The 23,806-nt window shown below is 38.8% G+C and overlaps 1 protein-coding gene across 8 annotated transcripts in view; it reads right to left on the bottom strand.

Annotated features, from left to right (window-relative positions):
* The window catches only part of Tlk2 (tousled like kinase 2), a 97,218-nt gene that overhangs the window by 52,706 nt on the left and 20,706 nt on the right, over positions 1–23,806 (bottom strand). For 6 of the 8 annotated variants that reach the window (XM_029545709.1, XM_021212103.1, XM_029545712.1 and 3 more), the window contains exons 3-7: positions 21,650–21,721; positions 20,342–20,411; positions 19,430–19,473; positions 18,603–18,698; positions 7,920–8,087 (exon numbers count right to left, since the gene is read on the bottom strand). In XM_029545709.1, coding sequence (XP_029401569.1) covers positions 7,920–8,087; positions 18,603–18,698; positions 19,430–19,473; positions 20,342–20,411; positions 21,650–21,721 — 450 coding nt within the window. The remainder of the gene's footprint in view (positions 1–7,919; positions 8,088–18,602; positions 18,699–19,429; positions 19,474–20,341; positions 20,412–21,649; positions 21,722–23,806) is intronic. The other 2 variants (XM_029545711.1, XM_029545714.1) reach the window with 1 other exon arrangement.

Raw genomic sequence — 23,806 nt, 5'->3', positions numbered from 1 at the left:
AACCCTAGCATTTTCATGTACTCATATGGACATATATACAGACAACGAGTAAAAAACAGATCCACTAGACCTTGACAACAAGAATTATTTAATTCAATGAAAACTAATTCAGTAACTACAACTGTTTCTCTCAGTGAATCAATAAAAATCATTTGGCTTTTGTAATGCCCAACAATGAAACAATTGTAATATTATAATGTTCCTTAATTGTTTTCAGGTCTTAGAATAATTTGTATAACAAAGTCTCAATTATAGCTAAAATGACAAATTTATACACATGAGCATCTGAAAAGATTGGGTAAAAAACAAGATTATGTTAAATGACTCCTTCATAGTGGGGAAAATGGAACTTAAAAAAAATTTTTTACACACACACACACACACACACACACGAGTATATATATGAGTACACTGTGGCTGTCTTCAGACACACCAGAAGAGAGCATCGGATTCCATTGCAGATGTGAGCCACCATGTGGTTGCTGGGTATTGAACTTACTCAGGACCTTTGAAAGAGCAGTCAGTGCTCTTGACTGCTGAGCCATCCCTCTCAGCCTGAAAATGGAATTTTTAAAGATTGTTACAGCTGGGAAAGTGGCTCAGTGATTAAGAGGACCTGCGTTCAACTCCCAGCACCACATGGCAGCTCACAACCACCTTTAACTCCAGTTCCAGGGGAATATCTTTTTTTTCTTTTTTTAAGATTTATTTATTTATTTATTTATTTATTTATTTATTTATTATATGTAAGTACACTGTAGCTGTCTTCAGACACTCCAGAAGAGGGAGTCAGATCTTGTTATGGATGGTTATGAGCCACCATGTGGTTGCTGGGATTTGAACTCCGGACCTTTGGAAGAGCAGTTGGGTGCTCTTACCCACTGAGCCATCTCACCAGCCCCCAATATCTTTTTTTCTTCTGCAGACATTGCATGCATGTGGTACACAGACATACATGAAGACAAAACACTCAAATACATGAACTATAAATACATTTTCAATTGGGTGTGGTAAGGCATGCCTTTAATCCTCGTACTTGGAAGGCAGATCTTTGAATTCAAGGCCAGTCTGGTATATGGAGTGAGTTGCAGGACAACCAGGGGTACATAGAAAAACCCAGTCTCATAAATAGATGGGTAGGTAATAGGGAGGGAGGGAGGGAGGAGGATAAATAAGTAAATATTGATTGATTGATTGATTGACTGATTACACATAAGAGACATTATCTGAACCGACTGACTGACTGACTGACTGACTGATTACACATAAGAGACATTATCTGAAGTAAAGGTGAAAATCTCAAATACAATCTGTCAGCAGTGGCTATCTCCTCAGGGAGCCTCAAAAGAAGACTGCATTTTCCCCATTGTTTTAAGGTCTTGTGAATTGTACAAATGGAGCATTTTTACAATTTAGAAGATTATATACTATGACGTAACATCCCTATGTTAAACACGAGATTACATAATAATTTAATATCTATCTCTGAGTTTAGGATATAGTTCAGTGAGAGTGCTTGCCTAACAAGATAAGGCTTAGCCAGGTGTGGTGGCACAAACCTTAAGTCTCAGGAGGCAGAAGCAAATGGATCTCTGTGAGAGATCAGCCTGGTCTATACAGTGAGTTCCAGGACAGCCAGAATTACAGAATAAAATCCTGTTTCAACCCCAGCCCATCCCCCAAAAAGATTAGGCATGATTTAATTCCAATCACACAAAAAACAAAAGACGGACTCTGAATTTTCTATTGTCTGTTATTTTTACAAAAGTAGACAGTTTTCATTGCTAGTTTTCACACACACACACACACATACACACACACAAAAAAAACTCCTTTTACTGTATGGCATTCCAACATATAAATGTATTATAATTCATTTTACCAATTCCTTTATGAAGAATGCCCTTATTAATTGATGCAACATGTAATTACATTGAGTTCCTATCACAGTGAATTCCACAGGCCACTGGAGATATAGATTACGCAGTTTTGACCTGACAGCTGATATTGCAGAGAATAAGGAGTCAGGCACAGTGCATTTTACTGCAGCTAAGCTATTGCTATGAGTCAACAGAGTGGGGCCTAAGAGCTGGTTAGGGGACAGGAAGGCAGTGAGGACTTATTGTATAATGTGCTCAAGCTGGGCTTCTCTAGTAGAGTTCATTGAAACAGAGAACAGAAGGTATATTAACATATTAGGGGGAGAACGCTAAGGCAAGAGCAAGTATGAGCTAGGTATAGAGGTACAGACCTCTAACTCTAGCACTTAGGAGGTGGAGGCAGGAGGAACACGAATTCAAGGTTAACCTTGGCCACATAGTAAGTTTAAAGCTAACCTGAAATACCCAAGACTGTTTTAAAACCTTTACCCTCAAAAGTGCAAAGGCTTTAACTAAGAATGAAGCTGGCAGTACTTAAACAAAGTAGTCCGTCTGAATGCGACTTGGTAAGAAAAGCAAAGTAGCAAGGGACGGGGCAGGAACAAGGTATGCAGGGCCATTTTAAGGACTTGTGAAACAGAGATGGCACATATGGACTAGGGTTCAGTAGTAATGGGTACTACTGAGGAAACTAAAAGAACAAACAGAGGCAAGGAGACGGGCTGAAATCTCAACAGGGGGATAAAAAATTCAGCTACAGTGGCAATAATGCGTAGAATTAAGTAGAGGAATTCAGGGCATATTCTGAAGGTAAGATCATTAATATTTACTGCTCTGGATGTGGGGTTAAATGTGAAGAGATAAGAATAAATGTTTTTAAGGCAGAAATAGAGGAAGAACAGACAATACTCAGATATGTAAAACTGCAGAAGTGAGTGTTGAGTGGGGAGTCACACTGCCAAAGCACTTTGAAAGCTGATACACTTGGACAGAAAAAGAAGAAGGTACCACTGACTGGAGGCGACTGACTATACAGGTCTAGAACTCAGGGCAGAGAGATCTGACTACAGATAGAATCTTGAAAGTCTTTTGCACACAGGTGACAGGTTTTAATGTCAAACTAGGTGAGATTAAGTGGAAAATGGAGGTAGATAAAAGAATCTTCAGCCTGAGTTCTACAACATTCCAGTGTGTAGAGACAGAAGCAAGGAAACACGGTAATATAGGTCAAGCTAAGTGTGTGCGGGCTAATAAACTGTGCTGGGTAAGCTCTGACCACTGATCTCTAGATCTTTTAGCAATGTGGAAGCCATACACTTAGGAACACAGTGAAGGAAAACTGCTTTCAGACTTTTGTAATTACAAACAAGAGCTGACTCAGCAGTTAAGAGCACTTGGTACTTTTGCAAAGGATTTGGTTCCCAGCACCCACAAGGTGGCTCACAGTCATCTGTAACTTCAGTAGGAAAACTGACATCTTCTCCTGACTTCTGAGGGCACCAGACACATGTGGTACAAATACATGCAGGCAGGTACAACACTCATACACATAAACTAAATATCTCTACAAACAAAAACCTCACAATTATCTCTGTAGTGTTGCAGGAACAGATTTTGTAACCCAAATATTTATGAATTTAACACAAGTGCATTATCAATTTCTCCAAATAATTGCACCAACTAATTTCTAGTCAATACAAAACTGTGAATGTTTTTAAACTAAAACCTGGGTAGACAAATATCAAATTTCTATTTTTTTAAGATTTATTAATTTCTACTGTATATGTATGAGTGTATTATATATATGTATATCTGAATACCGCCCATGTGCCTGATACCCTCTGTGGCCTCAAGAGGGCACTGGGTCTCTTGGAACTAGACTTACAGAGGACTATGAGCCCAGGCTCTCTGTAAAGCAGTATGTATTCTTAACCCATTAAACCATGTCTTCAGCCCAAAGTAAAATTTCTTAATCTCTGTCAAAAGTCATCTTCTTAGCCAAGTATGGTTGTGCATGCCTCTAATTCTAGTACTCGGGAGGCAGAGGCAGGAGGGTGGATCTCTGAGTTCAAGGCCATCCTGGTCTACAGAGCAAGTTCCAGGACAGCCAGGAATATACAGAGAGAGACCCTGTCTCAAAATACAAAAGCATATAGTTCTTTATGACCTAAGTTTTGAGTTATTAGGCATTTGGCTTTTTCTTTCCCATGAAGCCATCTCTGCCCTTCTGTTCCCTGCCTATCTTTACTAATTTATATATAATACTTGCTGTACATTAAAGTTAACTCTTTCACATTTGTTTTTTTTTTAAATTAAATTTCTCCCATCAAATTCACAGCATTTTATTTATTTTTTTAAAGATTTATTTATTATATGTAAGTACACTGTAGCTGTCTTCAGACACCCCAGAAGAGGGCATCAGATAGATCTCATTATAGATGGCTGTGAGCCACCATGTGGTTGCTGGGATTTAAACTCAGGACCTTCGGAGGAGCAGTCGGTGTTCTTAACCACTGAGCCATCTCTCCAGCCCTCACATTTGTTTTTTATATTACTAAGAAGCAAAGACAAAAAGAAGTATATCAAAACACCTGGCACGGAGGTTTTGTGTGTTTGAAATATTTCTTCCAACATGATCTCTTGGTTACTCTGCAGCATAAGGATAGTCTATCTCAGCCTGACAGCCTAAAAGTACTGACAGGACTGAGTAGGTAGCCCTTTTAATGTACTCATCTCATATCCCTTATCCCATATCCCTTTGGGTTACATCAGGGAATAGTGGGAATGCTGACCAAAATTCTGTGTATTTAACTACATGCCCATCATACAGTGGACACAGAGTAAAAATGTATCCCATACCCCTTTGGGTTACATCAGGGAATAGTGAGAATGCTGACCAAAATTCTGTGTATTTAACTAAATTAGCGAGTGCTTGCCACAGAACCATAGAATTTGAGTTTCAAGTTTGGATCCCTAGCACCCACATAAAAGGCCGGGCAGGACTTTCTCTGTGTAGCCCTGCTGTCCTTGAACTCACAGAGATCTACCCGCCTCTGACTCCCAAGTGCTGGGATTAAAGGTGTGCACAGCCCAGCCTGCACATTCACACTCATAATCTAAACAGTGAAAGATGGGTAAAGAAAGACAGGCAAATCCCTAGAGCTCACTGGCCAGCCAGTCTACCCAACTGATTAAATTCCATGTAAGTCGAAAGTGTATGTGTGCATTCATACATGTGCAAACAACTCATGCAAAAGAAAGAGAACAAATGGTTTTGCCAATGAAAGTCAGGTCTATAATGGAGAGGTAGGAAGTGAGTGGTAGCACACTCTGTTAGTCCCAGCACTGGACAGAAGAGGCAGGCAATGAGTTTGAGGCCAGCCTAGTCTACATAATGAGTTCCAGGACAGCCAGGATTACACAGAGAAACCTTGTCTCAAAGGAAAAAAGCAAAAAACCAAAACCAAACAGATCTGTAAAAGCTAGTCTGTGGGAAAAAGAAGCAATATGACAGCGTGCCTGCATTCACAACCCTTAAAAAAACCTGTTTAAATATTTTTCTATTTGAAGCAAAGTATCATAACATCAAGGCAATGTGACTGAGGTATCTATCAGTCAGCAGATGGCCACTAGGTCAGTGTCCCTTCTTCCACGCCCACATGACATGCATTATTCCAAAAGCAATACTTTCAAAAGGACCACCTTCCTCAGTCTGAGAGGATCATTTTTAAGTATGGTTGCTTCCTTCCTTGAACTTCCAACCAAGCTTTCAAGAAGTATTTAAAATAGTTCATGATTCCCTAACCCAGCTATTTTTCATTATTATTATTATTATTATTATTTTTTGTTTTTTATTTTTTTTGTTTTTTTTGGTTTTTCGAGACAGGGTTTCTCTGGGTAGCCCTGGCTGTCCTGGAACTCACTCTGTAGACCAGGCTGGCCTCGAACTCAGAAATTCACCTGCCTCTGCCTCCCGAGTGCGGGGATTAAAGGTGTGCGCCGCCATGCCCGGCTTCTTTCATTATTTTTATTTTCTTCCTTAAGATATTCAACAGAGATGGCTCGGTAGTTAAGCATATTCACCGGCTGCTCTTTCAGGACACAGGTTGGACCCAGCATCCACATCAAGTAACTTACAACTATCTGTAATACTTCTGGCACTGTGAGCACCAAGCAAGCCCAGGTACATACACATAACATGCAGACAAAACACTCATACACACTTAAAAAAATTTTTGAAATATCCAATACTTCCACTGCCTTTCCAGATAGTATGGGTTAATGATTTATAATATACTCTATAGAACATATAGCCAGGAAGTCTTCTAACTATAGAAAATGACCAAGAGGTGAACATGGAATTGGTGGTAACTTCTTTTTGGACAGACAGGTGTGATAGATATTCCACAGGTGGCACATACCTGTAACTCCAGCACTCAAAAGGCTAAAGCAGGACTGCCTTAACTTTGAGGTCAGTCAGGGCTATACGATGAGTTTCAGGCCCACCTAGGCTGCCATGTGAGAGCCCGTCTCAAAAGAATGGGGGGGGGAGGGGCAACAGGGCCAACTTGTACATCACATCTCCATTGGCAAAAACACATAAACTAAGAAAAATTATGGTAAATAACATGGAGTCAATATTTTAAGCCATTTAAATCCATGTTTAAATGGTTTTTAAACCATTTTAAATCCTCTATTCTACAGACAGAGTTCTTATGTAGCCCAGGCTGGCCTCAAACTTACTATACTCAATGATCACCTTCAACTGATGATTATCACTATATCTTATGAATCTCTTACATCTACCTCTCAGGCACTGTGACTGCAAATATATACGCACCAATCCATGATGCTCAGTTCTATGTGGTACTGGGAACTGAACCTGGGCATCATGGATGCTGGGCAAACACTCTATCAATTAAGCTGAACCCTCAACCTGAATACATACTCCTTGAAGAGAGAGACAAAGAGGAGCTAGAGAGATGGCTAAGCAGTGAGTGTACTTGATGCTCTACAGAGTACTTGAGTTCAATTCCCCAGCACACACTCTAGGGAGGCTCACATTACCTAACTCCAGCTCCAGGGGATCCGTCATCCCCTTTTGATTCCCAGGGGTACCAGCACACTAGTACACATATATACATGTAGATACACACATACATAAATAAAAAAAATCCTTAATTGGTCTGGAGAGAAGCCTCAGTGGTTAAGAGCAGTAACTGCCCTTCCAGAGATCTTGAGTTCAATTCCCAGCAACCACATGGTGGCTCACAACCATCTGTAATGGGATCTGATGCCCTGCCTTTTGGTGTGTCTGCAGAGAGTGACAGTGTACTCACATACATAAAGTACATATTTTTAAATAATAATTAAAGAAGAACAGTCCTTTCAAAAAGGACTATATAATACTCAAGAGTGAGAAGACAGGAGAGTGACCATCCTCATATACAGGGGAATACCCTCTTCATCTAATGCCTGCCCACAGAAAGAATAACATTACACTATTCAAGTATTACCCTGCATAAATGTTAGGTAGAATTTAGTGAGTCTTCAGTTAGATGAAATTTTGTCTGAAACGGAATCTGATTTTTTTTTACCTTTTGTCAACCTAAGATCACATTTTCCTCCCCACGTATACTCAAGACTTTGGCAGAGCAGCCTCTCTTGAGAGGTTCAACCCCAGGGACTGAGTGAAGAACCATGCCTTTAAGAAGTAATAAAGAAGAGCTGGAGAGATGGCTCAGTAGGTAAGAGCTGTGCTGCTCTTACAGAAGACTCAAGTTTAGTTCCCAGCATGCATGCTGGATGGCTCACAACCACCTCCAAGCTCCAGGAGCTCTAACAACTATCTTTTGGACTCTGGCTACTCACTCACACATGTGTGTATACCCACACAGACATACCAATATACACATAATTTTCAAAGTAAATTTTTAAATTTTTAAATTGAAAACATTTTCCAATAATGAAAGAACAGAAAACATCCTCTCTAGAAATCCAGAAGAGTAAGCATCTTTAAGCAGGTAGCCTTCTACTTACAGAGACGAAAGTGAAGCAGAGGCCAGCTCCCCGTGGCGCTAACTGCTCCGTGTCAAGTCGCGGTTTTGCTAACATCACTGACATGAGGGTGGGCAAAGCAGACTGTTCTTCTGAGGCCTCCTTTGCTGCACTGCCATCTAAACCATAAAGAGGCTGTTCTACTCGACGCTGGAAAACATTAAAGAGAACACACAGCTGATGTGAGAAAAGATATAATCAATACTGACAAACACGCAACAGGTTTCAATAGGCATGGTACACAAAACACCTCTGAAAACAGAGTGCAACAACATGGTCACTATCTTCAAGCCTGAGTAAATGCCTTACTCAGATTAGATAAAAGACATTCTAATGATTCAATGTTACAAAACTCTCAATGTTCAGATTACTTTGTATTGTTCAGTAAGTCACCTCCATAAATCTCTCAATCTTACACAGGAAACATTATTTCTATCCTGTAAGTAAACAAAAAATACCTGCTGTGTGGCTTTACAGACAAGAGTTTACTGCACTCTGAACTCTACTCTCATTATACCTCATATGCAAAAGCTCTAAACTAAATGCAAGCAGAGCAAGCAAGCACAGACAGTAAAGGGGAACCGTGTGACAAGCACATCTAGTTTATTCTAGAAATGGAAGGATGGTTAAACATTAGCAAATCCCCTAAAATAATTCATTACACTACTATTACACTAATGGTAGAAAAAAATTATGATTCTTCTTTTGGATGATAAAAATCAATCAACTTGTATATTATCAGGCAGCTTAAAAAAAAACTAGAAGTATCCAATTTTAATACCTAAGTGAGTATTTTCTCAAAGTCACTAAAAATATTAAGAGTACATAGTAGAGACCCTTCATTATTGTTGAACAGGCAAAGGTAACATGGAATAAAGAAAATTTAAGACAATGTGATATAAACACTGGAAAATATTTAAAAGTGTCCCTTTTAGATGATGTAAATATTCATAAAGGAAACCAAGCAAATTAGCCAAAAAACTTCAGTAGACAGATACATAAGTACAAGATAGGTATAGTAACTACACACCAACAATTATCATCAGCAAATAGAAGAAAACCACACTGAAAATAACATCAAAAACCATGACTATGAAAATACATGTAAAGAAAACCAAACAATTTCACAGATAAACATAAAAGACAATCTACACTAGACAGGGAGAGGCAGGCAGGTCTCTGATGTCATGACCTGCCTGGTTTACAAAGCTAATTTCAGAACGGCCAGGATATATGGAGAGATCCTGTCACAAAACAAGCAAGCAAGCAAGCAAACAACAAACAAACTAACAGAAAGATAAGCTAGATGGTAATATCCTATTTTAAATGAACAAATTCCCAATTTCTCTAAAACCAGCAGAGATTTTTACCTATTTTACTCTAGGCTTTGGAGGGGAAGGATAAATTCTCACTGACTTTTAGAAGATTATATTAGGGGATTACATGAAAATCATGTAATGTTTAACAAAGAATATTAGGGATCCAGGCAGTGGTGGTATGCACCTGTAATCCTAGCACCCGGGAAGCAGAGTTCAAAGCCAGCCTGGTCTACAGAAGGAGTTCCAGGACAGTCAAGGCTACACAGAGAAACCCTGATTTGAACCTCTCTCCCTCGCAAAAAAGTATTAGGAAAACCTTACTAGATATCAAAACATGCTACAGAACTACTTTCGTTTTTTTTTTCCTTGAGACAGGGTTTCTCTGTATACCCTGGCTGTCCTGGAACTCAGAAATCCGCCTGCCTCTGCCTCCCGAGTGCTGGGATTAAAGGCGTGCACCACCACGCCCAGCATCAGAACTACTTTCAAAATGACATTCCTATAATCCCAAAACTTGAGGATGAAGCGAGGGCACTGAATTCAGTCAGCTTTGAGTTACATTGGTGATAACTTATTTTGAGACAAAATACTTATTTATGCATTTATATAGTTTAAGTTCTAGTGGCAAAAAAAAGCAAAGAATTTAGAAACAAATCCATATAATATGGCTATATAATTTGTGATTAAAGCATGTTTCACAGTAAAGGGCATGTATTTATAAGATCAACACACTTATTTCTGAAGTTATACAGGAAAGAGACAAGCATCTTCCTATCCTCTATCACATATAAAAATTATAACAGAAGCTGGGTGGTGGCAGCATTCACTTTTAATCCCAGCATTTGGGAGGCAGAGGCAGGCAGATCCTGAGTTTGAGGCCAGCCCAATATAAGTTCAAAGTGAGTTCAAGGATAGCCAGAGCTACACAGCAGAAACCCTATCTCAGAAAGAAAAGAAAAAAAAAAAAAAAGAGAGAGAGAGAGAGAGAGAGAGAGGGAGACAGAGACAGAGACAGAGAGAGAGAGAGAAAGAGAAAGAAAAAGAAAAATTATACAAGAAAACATAAGAAAAGAAAAAAAGAGAGAGAGAGAGAGAGAGAGAGAGACAGAGACAGAGAGAGAGAGAGAAAGAGAAAGAAAAAGAAAAATTATACAAGAAAACATAAGCAAGTGCTGCTATAACTTAGTGGTCAAAGATTTTATGCCTGGGGGTGCAATATGCATGTGTGTGTTTTTGAATCACAGTGACATTAAAATTGTCCTCTTCCCATCCCTCCTCCCTTCCCTATTCTCTTCCCCTTCTACGTGGTCAAGGCCAGCCTCTACTTCTCTACTCTCTCCCTCTCCTGCCTTTCTCTGCCTCTACTACTCTCTTAACTCCCCTCTCCATGCCCTGAATAAACTCTATTCTATAAAGTATAAAATAAAAGACACTTATAAAGTTAAATGAAAAAAATCAATTTAAACATATCACAAATTTGTAAACATAATTACAACATACATGACACTGAGTTAAGAATCTTAAAATGTCCTCCGAGCTAAACTGAAAAGGCCATTCAACATATGAAAAGATGTTTACTATCCCTGGAGAAAAAAAAAAAAAAATCAAAGTTAAATCAAAGTATTTTTCTCGGTAGAAAGATTGTAATGACAAAATTCAGTTTTAGTTGGATATGCCAAAAGAAACTAAAAATGTTGACAGAAATGTACATAGCACCATATAGTATTTATATAATATATACCTCTATATATTACCTAAATATAACTGTATAATAACAGAATCTCTCTTTGTAGTCCTGCCTGTCCCAGAACTTGAAGAACAAGCTGATGACCAAGTTGGCCTCAAACTCCCAGAGATCTACAGGCATTTCTGCCTCCCAAGTGCTAGGATTACAGGAGTGCAGCGCCAATGCCCAGCTTGGAATGATCTTTGTAAATATACGTTTTGACTAAGGAATTATACAGAAGTTATTTTTGGTCATGAATCTTTAATGGCTGAGCTATCTGAGTGGTGATGGATCACACCTTTGATCCCAGTGCCTATGAGTTCAAGGCCAGCCTAGTCTACAGAGTGAATTCCAGGAGAGCCTGTCTCGAAAGGCAAAACAATAAAGGAGACATTAATTGCAATGACAACACTACTTATAAAACACAAATATTTATAGGACACTGAATAAATTAGTATGATTGAAATAAGGAAAGCTAGCATCAACTAATATAAGCATACATGAATATACCCTAAAGGATCTGGAAACACTTGCCAACGGCCTTTGGGGAGTAAGGACAGAGCTGACGATTGCTCTGAATGTGCTTAGCTATATCCCCAGTTCTTTGGGGTGGAGGATGGGCGGAGGAGATATGTCTCACTATATAGCTCTGGCTGTCACGGAATTCAGTCTGTAACCAGGCTACCTCTACTCAGACCTGTCTACATCTGCCTACCTCTGCCTCCCAAATACTGGGGTTTAAAAGGCATGCACGCTGGGCGTGGTGGCGCACGCCTTTAATCCCAGCACTTGGCAGGCGGATTTCTGAGTTCAAAGCCAGCCTGGTCTACAAAGTGAGTTCCAGGACAGCCAGGGCTATACAGCGAAACCCTGTCTCGAAAAAACCAAAAAAAAAAAAAAAAAAAAAAAGGGGGGGGCATGCACTACCACACCTGGCTTTTCCCAGATCACTTTTATGTTTTCTCTGAGACAGTCTCACTGAATGGCAAATACTGGTTCTCAACTTGCTCTGTAGCCAAGGTGGGCCTTTGTAGAAATGGCTGTTTTGTAGAGACTTTATAATCTGTTTATCAGGAAAAACGTCAAAGTCACAGTATGTATTTTAACCCTCATCTAATTTTATCTTATTTCAAAATCATTAGATTTTATTTGTATGACTATTTTGCCTGCATGCATATATGTGTGGTGTATATATGCCTGTTGGATACCCTGGAGTTACAGGTTATCGATGGTTATGAGCCATTGTGTGGCTGCTAGAAACAAGTTCTCGTAACTGCGCACTCTCTCTCTAGCCCTTTAATTTTCACAACATGGTCTGGGTATTTAGCACAGACTAACCTCAAACACATGATCCTCTATCTTCAACTTCACAAGTGCTGGGATTACAGCTGTGTACTACAATGTCTGGCTACTTAACTATTTATTAGAGAAAGTAAAAGTAAGATAAATTTATCAAATTCTACTGACAAATGAATTTAGTTTTCCAATCTATAAGTAACTAGTCCTCAATATCAACACTCTTACCCTACCAAATATAACAGTCTGAGTTTGTGCACTATAATACTGTGGTAACCATTCATTACAATGTACTCATTAAGTCAACTTTTCTGCCCTATATTCAATAAATATCCACTAAGGTCTGAACAAAGGCAGGTTAGGATGTTTGAATAAATCTTTCCTTGGAAAGCAAATGTAAAGACATGACACAGGCCAGGGATATAGCTAAGCCCTTCAATCCCTAGACACCACAGATAAATGAACATGGCTGGGTGCATGCCTTAATCTACAAGTTCCAGGTCAGCATAGTTAAGATGTTTTATCAAAACAGCAATTTTTCAAGGGGCAGGATAAATATCTTTAAAGAACATACAAACATCAAAGATGTGATAAAACATACAGGATCTGCTAGGACAAAACCTAAGAGCACACGATAAATAAAAGAAGCATCAAAGTCATCTATGGCACCAAGATGTCAAGTAGTCTCTGACCCAAAGCCTACCCAAGTAGAGAGCTCAACAGGAAACACTTTCCACTTCAAGGTGGGCCTCCAATGCAGCAATTCTGAGGGAAGCGTAAACCAAGAGAAAACGTTCTTCTAGCCTCATGGGTTCAAGGAAGTTGCCTTGGCAATGTAGGGAATTGGGCTTAGAAAGTGTTAGGAGAATCCAAACCAATTCTTTGACAGCTGAAACAAACACCAAAAATAAACCAACCAAACAAATATGGGCCTTAAATGTGAAGAGGTTACAACAGAAAGCTAAATTCTCTAGAAACTAAAAAACAAATATTCTCCCTCAAAGAACAAATATATCTTCACAGTCAAAAATAATTTTTCAAGAACTCTAAGTTATACATCATTAGAAAACAGTGTAAAGTTAAGTAAAACCACACACATACACACACACACACACACACACAAACAAGAAAAATGAGAGCAGAAACAAACTAATAAAAACCTCTGATGCCAGAATTATCAGATACTGACTATAAATTTTTTATAAATCATGTGTACAAGATTTAGAAAAATAAGAGATCAATGGTAAAATACTTGCTGAGCAAGACCTGTGGCTTGATCCCCTACAATCACAATAAAGATTTTTAAAAATAAAGAGGACTGGAGAGATGGCTCAGCAGTTAAGAGCATATTATGCTCTTGTAGAGGACCCTGGTTCAGTTCCCAGCATCTATACTATCCATAACCCCAGTGCCAAGAGGTTATGACATCCTCTTCTGACATGGGCATAAGGTACATACATGGTTCACATACATACACACAAGCAAACAGTCACATTTTAAAAATTTAAATCTTTAAAAAGTAAAAATGTAAAAAAAAATAAAGCTTGAAAGAAGTAAACAGCAGAGAGCTTTTTTTTTTTTTTTTTTTTAAAAAAAAAAAAAAAAAAGCAGTAAGAGGACTCGGGATAGAAATAGTTCATAGTATCATAGTAGAGCACTTGTTTAGCATGTGGCAAGGTCCTGGAGCCTGTGCCGGGGGAAGGCAGTCTGGGAACTGAGGGACAAGAAGCAATAATCTACAAAGAAGCATACACAGACAGAAGACTATATAGACGTGAAGTTAAGAGACAAGGGGAAATGATGCTTGTGTGCTCTGCTAACAGCAGAAAACACACAGTGTAGAGATACCTAGGAGACAACAACTACTAACTATTCAAAACTGGAGAAGCATACCAACTCACAGATCCCAAAACCCCAAAGAGTCATAACCCAGAAGATAATTCAAAATGACACACACTGAAACTTCAGAATACCAAAAAAGCAGCCAGAGTAGAGGACTAGGGATCTAGCTCAGTGACAGAGCATTTGCCTAGTGTGAATTAGACCCTGAGTTCAATCCCCAGTATAATAAGAAATAAAAATGAGTAAAGAGCAGGCCTGGAGCCAAGCAGGGTGGCAAATACCTGTAATCCCAGAGCCTGGTAGGTGAGGTAGGAATATCAGAAATTAAGTTCATCCTTATACTACATAGCAATTTCAAGGCTAGCCCATGTCACATGAGACATTGTCTCAATCAATCAATACCAAAAGAATTAAATAAGTAGAATAAATATAGCAGTTCCCTTAAGAGAAAATTTTATATAATATATGAAGGAAAAAAATCCAACTGTATTATATTAGACAGGAATCATATTAACAAAAAGCTGATTGTATATAAAATGAAATATTAAGAACACGTGATGGTTTGGATATACTAAAATCACACAAATCACATTTGAAGAAGAGCTTTGAATTGACTCAGCAATTAAGAGTACTTCTAGAAGACCTGAGTTTGACTCTAAGGACCACATGGCAGATCGCAACTATCTATTAGTGAGGTAAAGGGATCAGACACCCGCTTCTGGACTCTTCAGATGCTGCACACAAGTGGTACACAAATACATAACACAGGCCAAGTACCAATATAAATGAAATAACCTAAAATAAGAGCTTCAAGTAAATAAAGTCACCTAATACATAGGCAAAGTTTAACATAAATACATAAGCAACTTCTACATTCATAATGAGAAATACCCACACCTGCCTTAGTAACTGATAAAACAAGCAGGTGATCAAATTTAAAGCCTGGCACATATCAAGCAATGTTTTTTCTTTTCTTCTTCTTCGACAGGGTTTCTTTGTGTAGATCTGGCTGTCCTGGAACTCAATCTATAGACCAGACTGCCTGCCTTTGCCTCCTGAGTGCTGAGATTAAAGGTGTGCACCACCACTATAGCAAGCAATATTCTGAACTGAGCTGTACCCTCCAGCCTAAACAGTGTACTTAACAAAGGTGACTTAATAGCACAACTAAGCAGTAGTTAAATGTGCCTGCTTAGAGTAACAGAGAAAAACTCTAAGGAAAAGCAGTTACCATAGAAACAAGATTACCTCTGGCATAGAAGTTGGATACATTCAGGGATTTAAGGAAGGACATCTAAGTTTACAGACGCCTGCAAAGTTTACTTCTTGTATGTGATGGTTATAACTACTTTTATAATCTTTTTTTTTTTTTACAATCTTGTTATTGAAAGGCTAAAGAAAAATATTTTAAGCTTTAAAGGACCATTCTTTTCTATCATATATTGTTTGTTGTTAAAAATTTTTAAACATTCCTTGCTTACCAGCTGTCATGACTTTTGCCAACTCCTTCATGAAAATGTTCATGTTTTATGCACATTTTTGATTTAAAATAAATATTCAACAAAAAAATACAAAAAATCATTAATAGGGCTTTGGAAGTCGCTCAGCAACAGGAGGTTGAAAAACTGAACAAGATACTATCTCTTCCATGTCAAATAAAGGGAATGATTAAAAAATAACTTCAGTTTTATATAATAAAACTGGAAGAAAAACAAAACCAAAAACTGTAACAGATGAAAATAGCAATGAACAAGAAATACAGCAAGGTGCCTTCTCTCACAAGACTAATACTTCAGGATGAAGGGATAGGTAATGAGTTAACAGTGAAAATTAGGACAAATTATTAAATAAAAATGTACTACTATTACGGCTGAGGGGATGGCTCAGTTGGTAAAGCACTTGCCCTGAAAACACAAAGAGCTGAGGTGGATCCTAGATCCCACTAAAGCACAGCTAGGCATGGAGGCACATGCCTTTCATCCCAGCACTCAGAAGGCAGAGGCAGGTTGAGGGCAGCCTGGTCTATGTAATTGTCTCACCAGTCCCCTAATGAAATGAAACAAAACCAAAAAGATAAAACTAAAGAGGTAGGGAGAGCCGGGCATGGGATGCCTGACCCCAAGTCTGACAACCTGAGTTTGATCTCCTGAATCCATATGGTAGGAGAGAACCAACATCCACGAGTTATCTTCTCACCTATATATACATCCTGTGATATGTGTGTGTGTACTCATACATGCAGGTGGGTGTGGGCGAGTGCACACTCCCCCCCCCCCCCAGCATGGTGGCATACACATGAAATTCCAAAACTGAAGAAACAGAGACAGACAAATCGTTGTCAGCCAGCCTAGCCTACTTGGCAAGTTCCAGCCCAGTGAGTGATCATGTCTCAAAAAAAGATGGATGGCACATAAGGAACGACATCCATCCAAGGTTGTCTTCTGGCCTTCACATGTGTGCTCACACATGGACAAGCAGGTACATCCTTACACACACAAAAATATTAAAACTATACTATACACTAATAACAATAAATGATCTATAATAAACAGGACAGTATCAATAAATCTCACCAAAGTAATACTGAACATAGAGAGTCAAACACAATACATATTTATATAGATTCTTATGGATATATATTCTTATAGGTTCTTATGGATAGCAGCTATGCCTAGTGGCAGAGAAAGGGCTAGAATGGCAAGGAACACAATGGTGATGCTTTAGGGCTAGTAATATTTAGTTTCTTATGCTGGTACCGTTTGTAAAAACTGGACAACTGTTTGTGTATTCTTCTGAAAATAGATACCAATTTTAAAAATTAAGTATATATCAAAATTTGTATATGGAGGGAAGAGATGGGAGTTAGAGCAAAAACCTGAGAGATGAAGGGAGCAGACACAGTTATAAACCCTAAGACTAAAAGCGTGGTTAGGGTAGAGAAAGGAACAGAGGCAGTTACAAACACTAAGACTAAAAGCGTGGTTAGGTTAGGGTAGAGAGACGGCTAGATGGGCAGAAGCACTTGCCATGCAAGCAAGATGACCTGAGCTCAAATCCCCAGTACTCACAAAAAAAGCTGCATAAAGGTAATGACTGTCTACTCCTATAGTGGGAAAGCAGGGACAGAATATCCAAAAACTTTCAGGCCAGGTGACCCAGTACATGTAGCAGTGGTGAGATCCCTTCTCAAACAAGGTGTAAGGCAAGGACAGACAGCCCAAGTTATAGTCTGTGGCAAGTACATGCCTAAGCATGTGCTCGCAAACACACACACACACACACACACACACACACACACACACACACACACACAGCAATACTAGAAACAGAGAAACCAGGTATAAGAAAATGATACTCTAGAGAGGCTGGGCAGGGCAGGGCAGACCTGTTAAAGTCATTCTTGAACAACATACTATTTAAGAGGTTGCTGGTATCTGACAACGAGTGGTTCTGTAAAAGAGAGCAGCAATACAAAGGCCTTGAGCAGAAGAATGCCTCACAATACTCAAGGAAGTCTTGTGCAGTACAGGCGAGACTGTTGCTGTACAGGAGAGGAGTGGGCAAGAACAAAGAGCATCAGGAGCTACTAAGCCATGTAGCTGTATTACAGAAGCCACTCAATTCTGCAGGGCTGGCAAATGAACTTCACAATTCCTTGAGCTCGGAAACATGAGACAACATGAAAGCCACACTGTGGATTGAACCTAGGGCCTTGCAAATTCTAGGCAAGCACTCTACTACAAAGTTGCATCCCAACCTTTTTTTTTTTAAAAAAAAAAAACTTAACTCTTACTTTAACCCCAGCTCCTTAAATCTGACATAAAGACAGATAAGTCACATTGCAGACTGATAAGTGTCAACAAATTATCTAAAGGTACTGGAGCAAAGTAATATAAAACCCTACATTAGCTAGTTCAGGAAGTAGCAACATCAGCACTATTAAATCTTAGATCAGATAGATACTCCTTTGCCTGATGGGCAGTGCTAACCTAACTTTATAGGAATGTTCACCAGCTTCCTTAGCCTTTGTCCTCCTTTTTTAAAACCTTGAAATCCCACTTAAAAGGATGAAAACAAACCAATCTCCAATACATTATGTTTTCTACCACATCAGTGAAAAAGCCTAAAAGATATGAATATCAGAAGCTGATTAAATTTTTAAAAGGAAGAAAAGAAATTAGAATTTGGTAATGGCTTAAAACCCAATGTCTGATTGGAATTACTTTCTTAACAGACTAGTAAATTTGACAGGCTTACAGGCAATTAAAGAACTGCCATTAAGAATAAAAGAATGGACTAACTCTTAAAGAGAGTTGACTTACTAGTAAAAGATGTCAATCTAAGTAAGTGATTTATAGGCAATAGTATAAAGTCGACTCCCTCGTTCCTTATGAGTAATTAATGGAAGAGAAATGGCTTTAGTGTTCCTGGGCTACTGGTCTCCTATATAATAGGTGTCAAATTCTCCAGGTGAATGCTTACCGGTAAGGGATTGGATAAGGAATGTTGCGGTGAGGATCGTGCAACTGGTGGAACACTTCTGCCAGGGCTGGTTCCTGGCCCGCTTCCCCCAGCAAACTGGCCAACAGGGAAAAATGGATATGAATAATTCAAAACAGTACCATGCTTCAGAGGAGAGTAAAAGATTAATATACAAACAGATCTTAAATATACATGGCCCTTTAAGTCAATACATCTCATTCTAGAGATAAAATGCCATGTAAGCCAAATTTATCTTTTCAATGAGAGTTTTGAGAAAGAGCTCCCAAAGAAATGTAACAAGATACACAGAAAACATGGGTTGAAGCTGAAAGTACGCATGGTTTTGGACAGACATGAGAGAAGAATGCATTTCCCTACCCCCACTTGGTCTCAAAATACATGAGGCAGAAAGACAGTAGTGCAGAAGTTGTTAGTCATCTTTAGTAACCACTTAACAATGAGTCACTGGGCTCACTACACATACATTCCACTAGGCTAAAGGAAAGGGACCAAAGGAGAGACAAGTCATTATACCTTAATCACTGAGACACAAAACCTAATCTGGCCAAGAGAAAGTGCACTTCATATGTGAATTCTTCTATCATCACAGACAAGACACATGATACAAAATTTAAACCTAGCAAACCTGCAGCAGTCCTTCTAATTACAAGATGGGCAACATTAGTTTGATGAAGATGGAAAGAGAAGGGCAAGATCAGATCACAGTAAAGGCAAAACATTGCTTTCTAATGCCTTAAATAAACAAGAGTATTATTAGGTTGTTTAAAGACGCTGGAGGTTGTTTTTTAACCCCCAATTTAACTTACCTCAAAGTAATCACTAATTTTATGTCCCCTAGGAGTGCCTTTCCCTGAAAATGAAACCAAAGTTAGGTACAGTTTTTCCAATGCACACATAAGCCATCATCACTGAAATGCATGTCAAAGCACAGTAACTGACCAATCACAACGCTGTCATCTTAAGTGTCAGCTTTAGTTTTAACAAATGATACAAACCTGTACACTAAGATTACTCTATCTCTTCTATGTAACAAGTGACTAAATGAACACTGATGGGAATTTTTCACACCTTGTTTTAAAAATATACATGCTAAAATCAGGAAACAAAATATAATCCACATCCCAATTTAAGAAACCAAGATTCAAACAAATGTATCAGAACTAAAGAGCTGATCACCTTTGACATAACTTTGTAACCTTGGAAGGACTTCCCTCACACAAGACATAATGACTTTAACTACAGATTTTTAAAAGGGAACATCAATGCAAAAAGACTGGGAATCCCAGTCCTTAAACAGGACAGGGAAAGGCTAAACCATTTTTTTTTCCTTTTCCTTGACTATATATTTAACAGCGTAACTATCACTGATACAAATTTCATCCCAGTAGTTCCTATGGTAGAGTTCTGCAGATGAAACCATTTCTGGCTACCACTACTAACAAAACTCCAATGTGCCCTCTTTCCCATATGATTCCTGTTTGGTCTGAAGAAAAGTCTGTGGTAAGAAAATCATTCAAGTACACAGGGAAAACAAGAGTCCCCAAAGAACTGACACTTTCATCAGATGTGCATCAGATAACAAGTCTGTAATAGCCTAATACTCCCTATGACACATAAACCTCTGTCAGGGATCCCTCAAAGCAAACAAATTACGTGCTGGGAGTTAGATCATTTCATGCACATGAACACCCTGGGGTTTAATGTAAAATGGCCACTACCTTGGCTAGTGTCATATGGTTCAGCTTTCCTTTTCCGATTTCGCTGGTCATTCTGCTTTTTCTCAGGAGTCTGTTAAATACCATGCATGTCACAATTAGAATGTTGGTAAATTTTCACATTAGGATAACAGAGTATATGCAAAATATTATAGACATATAAGAGTTATAACTGGCACAGACAAGTCTTAAATCAGTGTCCTGCTTTTGGGACAGAGAAACGGGCAAAGTACACGGTCTTTAATCAAACCTAAACAACTTTTAGAAAGTTATTTAAAATATCAAACCTTCAGCATACTCATCAGTAATTCAGAATTGCCACAAAATTTAAGTAAGATATTTTAGCAGTATGATAGCCCATTCCTGTAATCCCATAAGCAGGAAACTGTGGCAATAATCTCAAATTCAAGGCCTGTCCGAGTATGCAATAAGACCTGTCATATGAAAGTATTTTTGAAAATAAAAAAAAAACAAAATTAAAGAATTTTTGAAGGACAAATGTCAACTCATACAGCAGGCTTTCAAACAACTTCAAAAGTGCTTAAACCCAACCCTTTAAAAAGAAAGGCCCAGGCTGGAGAGATGGCTCAGTGGTTAAGAGCACTGACTGCTCTTCTAGGTCTTGAGTTCAAATTCCAGCAACCACACAGTGGCCCACAACCATCTGTAATGAGATCTGATGCCCTCTTCTGGTGTTTCTGGAAAACAGCTATAGTGTACTTACAAATAATAAATAAATCTTAAAGAAAAAATATATTTAAGTAAAAATGATTTAAAAGTAAAGGCCTGAATGCCTGTTCAACTAACTAAATTTATAGAAAGCTTAACGGTACAAAGAAAGCAACTGACCTAAGACTTGTACCTATATCCATGTAGGTAAGCTATCTACTTAATACTATCTTCCAAGTAAGCAGGAAAAATATGGAAACTAAACAACAAAAAGTCTTTCAAATGTTACTGCTAAATTCAGCCAGTGACCTACTCTATAGAGTACAGAGAAGTATTAGAACTCAAGAGTAACTAGCTAATTTGCTATAATATAAGGACAAATCTCCCACCTTTATTAAAAAACTAAGGCTCCTCCTAATACCATCCTTCCCTGCACCCCACCCCACCCCCAAAAGAAGATGTAAAAAGGAGAAAGAAAAGGCCTGTGTATGAGTAAAGTAAAAACATGACAGGGCCACATCAAAGCTGCACCAAGACAACAGCACACCACTCCACTAAAATGCCCTGCAGTAACATGGTGCTACCCTTGAACCCAGACTAAAGGTATAAACATGAAAACAGTGTTGTTTAGGAATGGCTTACCTCTACTTCTTTATCACTCAAGGACCCCACACTGCACAAACTCTGGTTGGAAGACTCACTGTTGAGTGGCCCCTGGAAGGAAAATGCTTTATGAGTAATCAAAGTTTTCATTTAAGATGACAGCAAAAGTATGCAAGAGGGCTGTAGATTCTAACGTCTAAGTCAGATTAGAGGAACCAGAAGCAGCTGTTACAATCCTTCTACACTAAGCTGAAAGGGACTCAGCTACAACACTATAGCCTCCATGTTCAACTCTCTAACTATTGATAGTTTGATTTGCTTTACACATTGGCAAGTCTTCCCTTCAAGAGTATGATCATGTCCTAAAGCCATTCTTTAGGAACAATAAACACGGCAAGTCATATAAACAGCCTCTCAAAATTACAGCATCAGAGTAGGTTAATGGTTCTTTGTGACAGGCAGTCAAGGACCACACTATAAAAAATACTTTGGTTTTTTGAAAGAGTCTCTCTCTATATAGCTCTGGTTGTCCTCAAACTTATGCAGGCCAGACTTGCTTTCAACTCATATAGAGATCCATCTGCCTCTGCTTCCCAAGTAAAACCAAACCAAAAAGTGTTTTCTGAAAAACATCCCACAGAGACATGAATGCAATATTAAAAACAAGGTTACATCTCAGTACTGAGAAGGCTGAGGTCAAAGGAGCCTAGGCTAGAGACAGACAGGATCTGGAGGAGAAGAGCCTGTCCCATCCCACAGATACCCAGGCCAGGGCAAATACACAGAAAGGCGTTTCTCTGAGAAACAGCATCACAAGTATTAACACTTCAGAATAAGGATGGCTAGAAGAGAAGACAGAGAAAAAAACCTTGTCCTCAAAAACAAAACAGTAAGAAATTTAGAAGGTACAGAGAATCAGTACCCAGCATTGTCACAATGTTTAGTTAATTCAAGGCAACATAGTATATACCTACAGTTCCAGCAATCATAAGAGTTAGGCCAGTGTAGGTTACATAGTTAAGAACCTGTCTGAAAAAAAATTACACAATAGGAAATGGCAAACTACTTTATCACTAGCCTAATGTTGGTGGTGCACACCTGCTAGCCTAGCACTCTTGGAGGCAGAACATTCAGTAGTTCAAGGCAATCCCATGTAGTAAGTTTCAGGCCAGCATGAGCTACATAACACTCTGTCTCCACAAAATAAATAAATAAATAAATAAATAAATAAAAAATCATCATCAAATGGCTTCAAAAGATCAACAGGAAAGGAGCTTGCTCAACCTGACAAAGGACATCTGTAAGGAATTCAAAACTCAGCTGGGAATATAGGTTAGTTAATAAAGTACATGTGTCACATGTATCAGGAAGACCTGGGTTCAATCCCCAGCATCACGAAACTGAGAATGGTAGTGCATGTCTCCCTATAACTAGGGAGGTAGAGGTACAATGATCCAAAATTAAAGGACATCCTCAGCTCTACAGCTCGGTCAAGACCAAGCTAGGCTGTATGAAACCTTGGCCAAAGGGGTGGGGGAGGGGAGTGGCAAGAAAAGAGAGAGGCTGAAGAAATGGCTCAGAGGTTAAGACAGAGCACTTGCTATTCTCGTAGTTCCCAACCATTGGCAACTCACTACTAGGAGATCCGACATCCTCTTTTGTTCTGAGAGCAGCCCCAGACACGCACATGGTGTGTACAACATACATACAGGGGAAACATACATATAACATAGACAAATCTTTTTAAAAGGGAAAAGAAATGGGGGAGAGAAGGATGTCACCCTAGAACTAACTCAGTCTTAATTCCTGTTTTCCCAGGAATTAAGGACAAGGAGGTTCACACATACTGCTTCCAGTCAACAGCGGGCTAGAAGGTCCAGCCAAGGCAACTGACAAGAAATAAAAGGCATTCATATTTGAAAGAAATAGTAAAACTATTTTAATTAACAGATAGTACAATCATGTTTACAGAAAACCAGAACAGATCCATTCAATTATGGCTGAAGTAAATGAAGTAAAGTGGCAACATACAAACACAAATTTTATCTCTATACATTTGCAGTAAATAATATAAATATTAAGAAAATAATTATAGGGCTGGTGAGATGGCTCAGTGGGTAAGAGCACCCGACCACTCTTCCGAAGGTCCAGAGTTCAAATCCCAGCAACCACACGTTGGCTCATAACCATCCGTAA

The sequence above is a fragment of the Mus pahari genome, chromosome 14 (genome assembly GCF_900095145.1).
Source record: "Mus pahari chromosome 14, PAHARI_EIJ_v1.1, whole genome shotgun sequence".
In the NCBI taxonomy this organism is placed as follows: Eukaryota; Metazoa; Chordata; class Mammalia; order Rodentia; family Muridae; genus Mus; species Mus pahari.
This window is presented reverse-complemented; position numbering and strand designations above follow the sequence as displayed.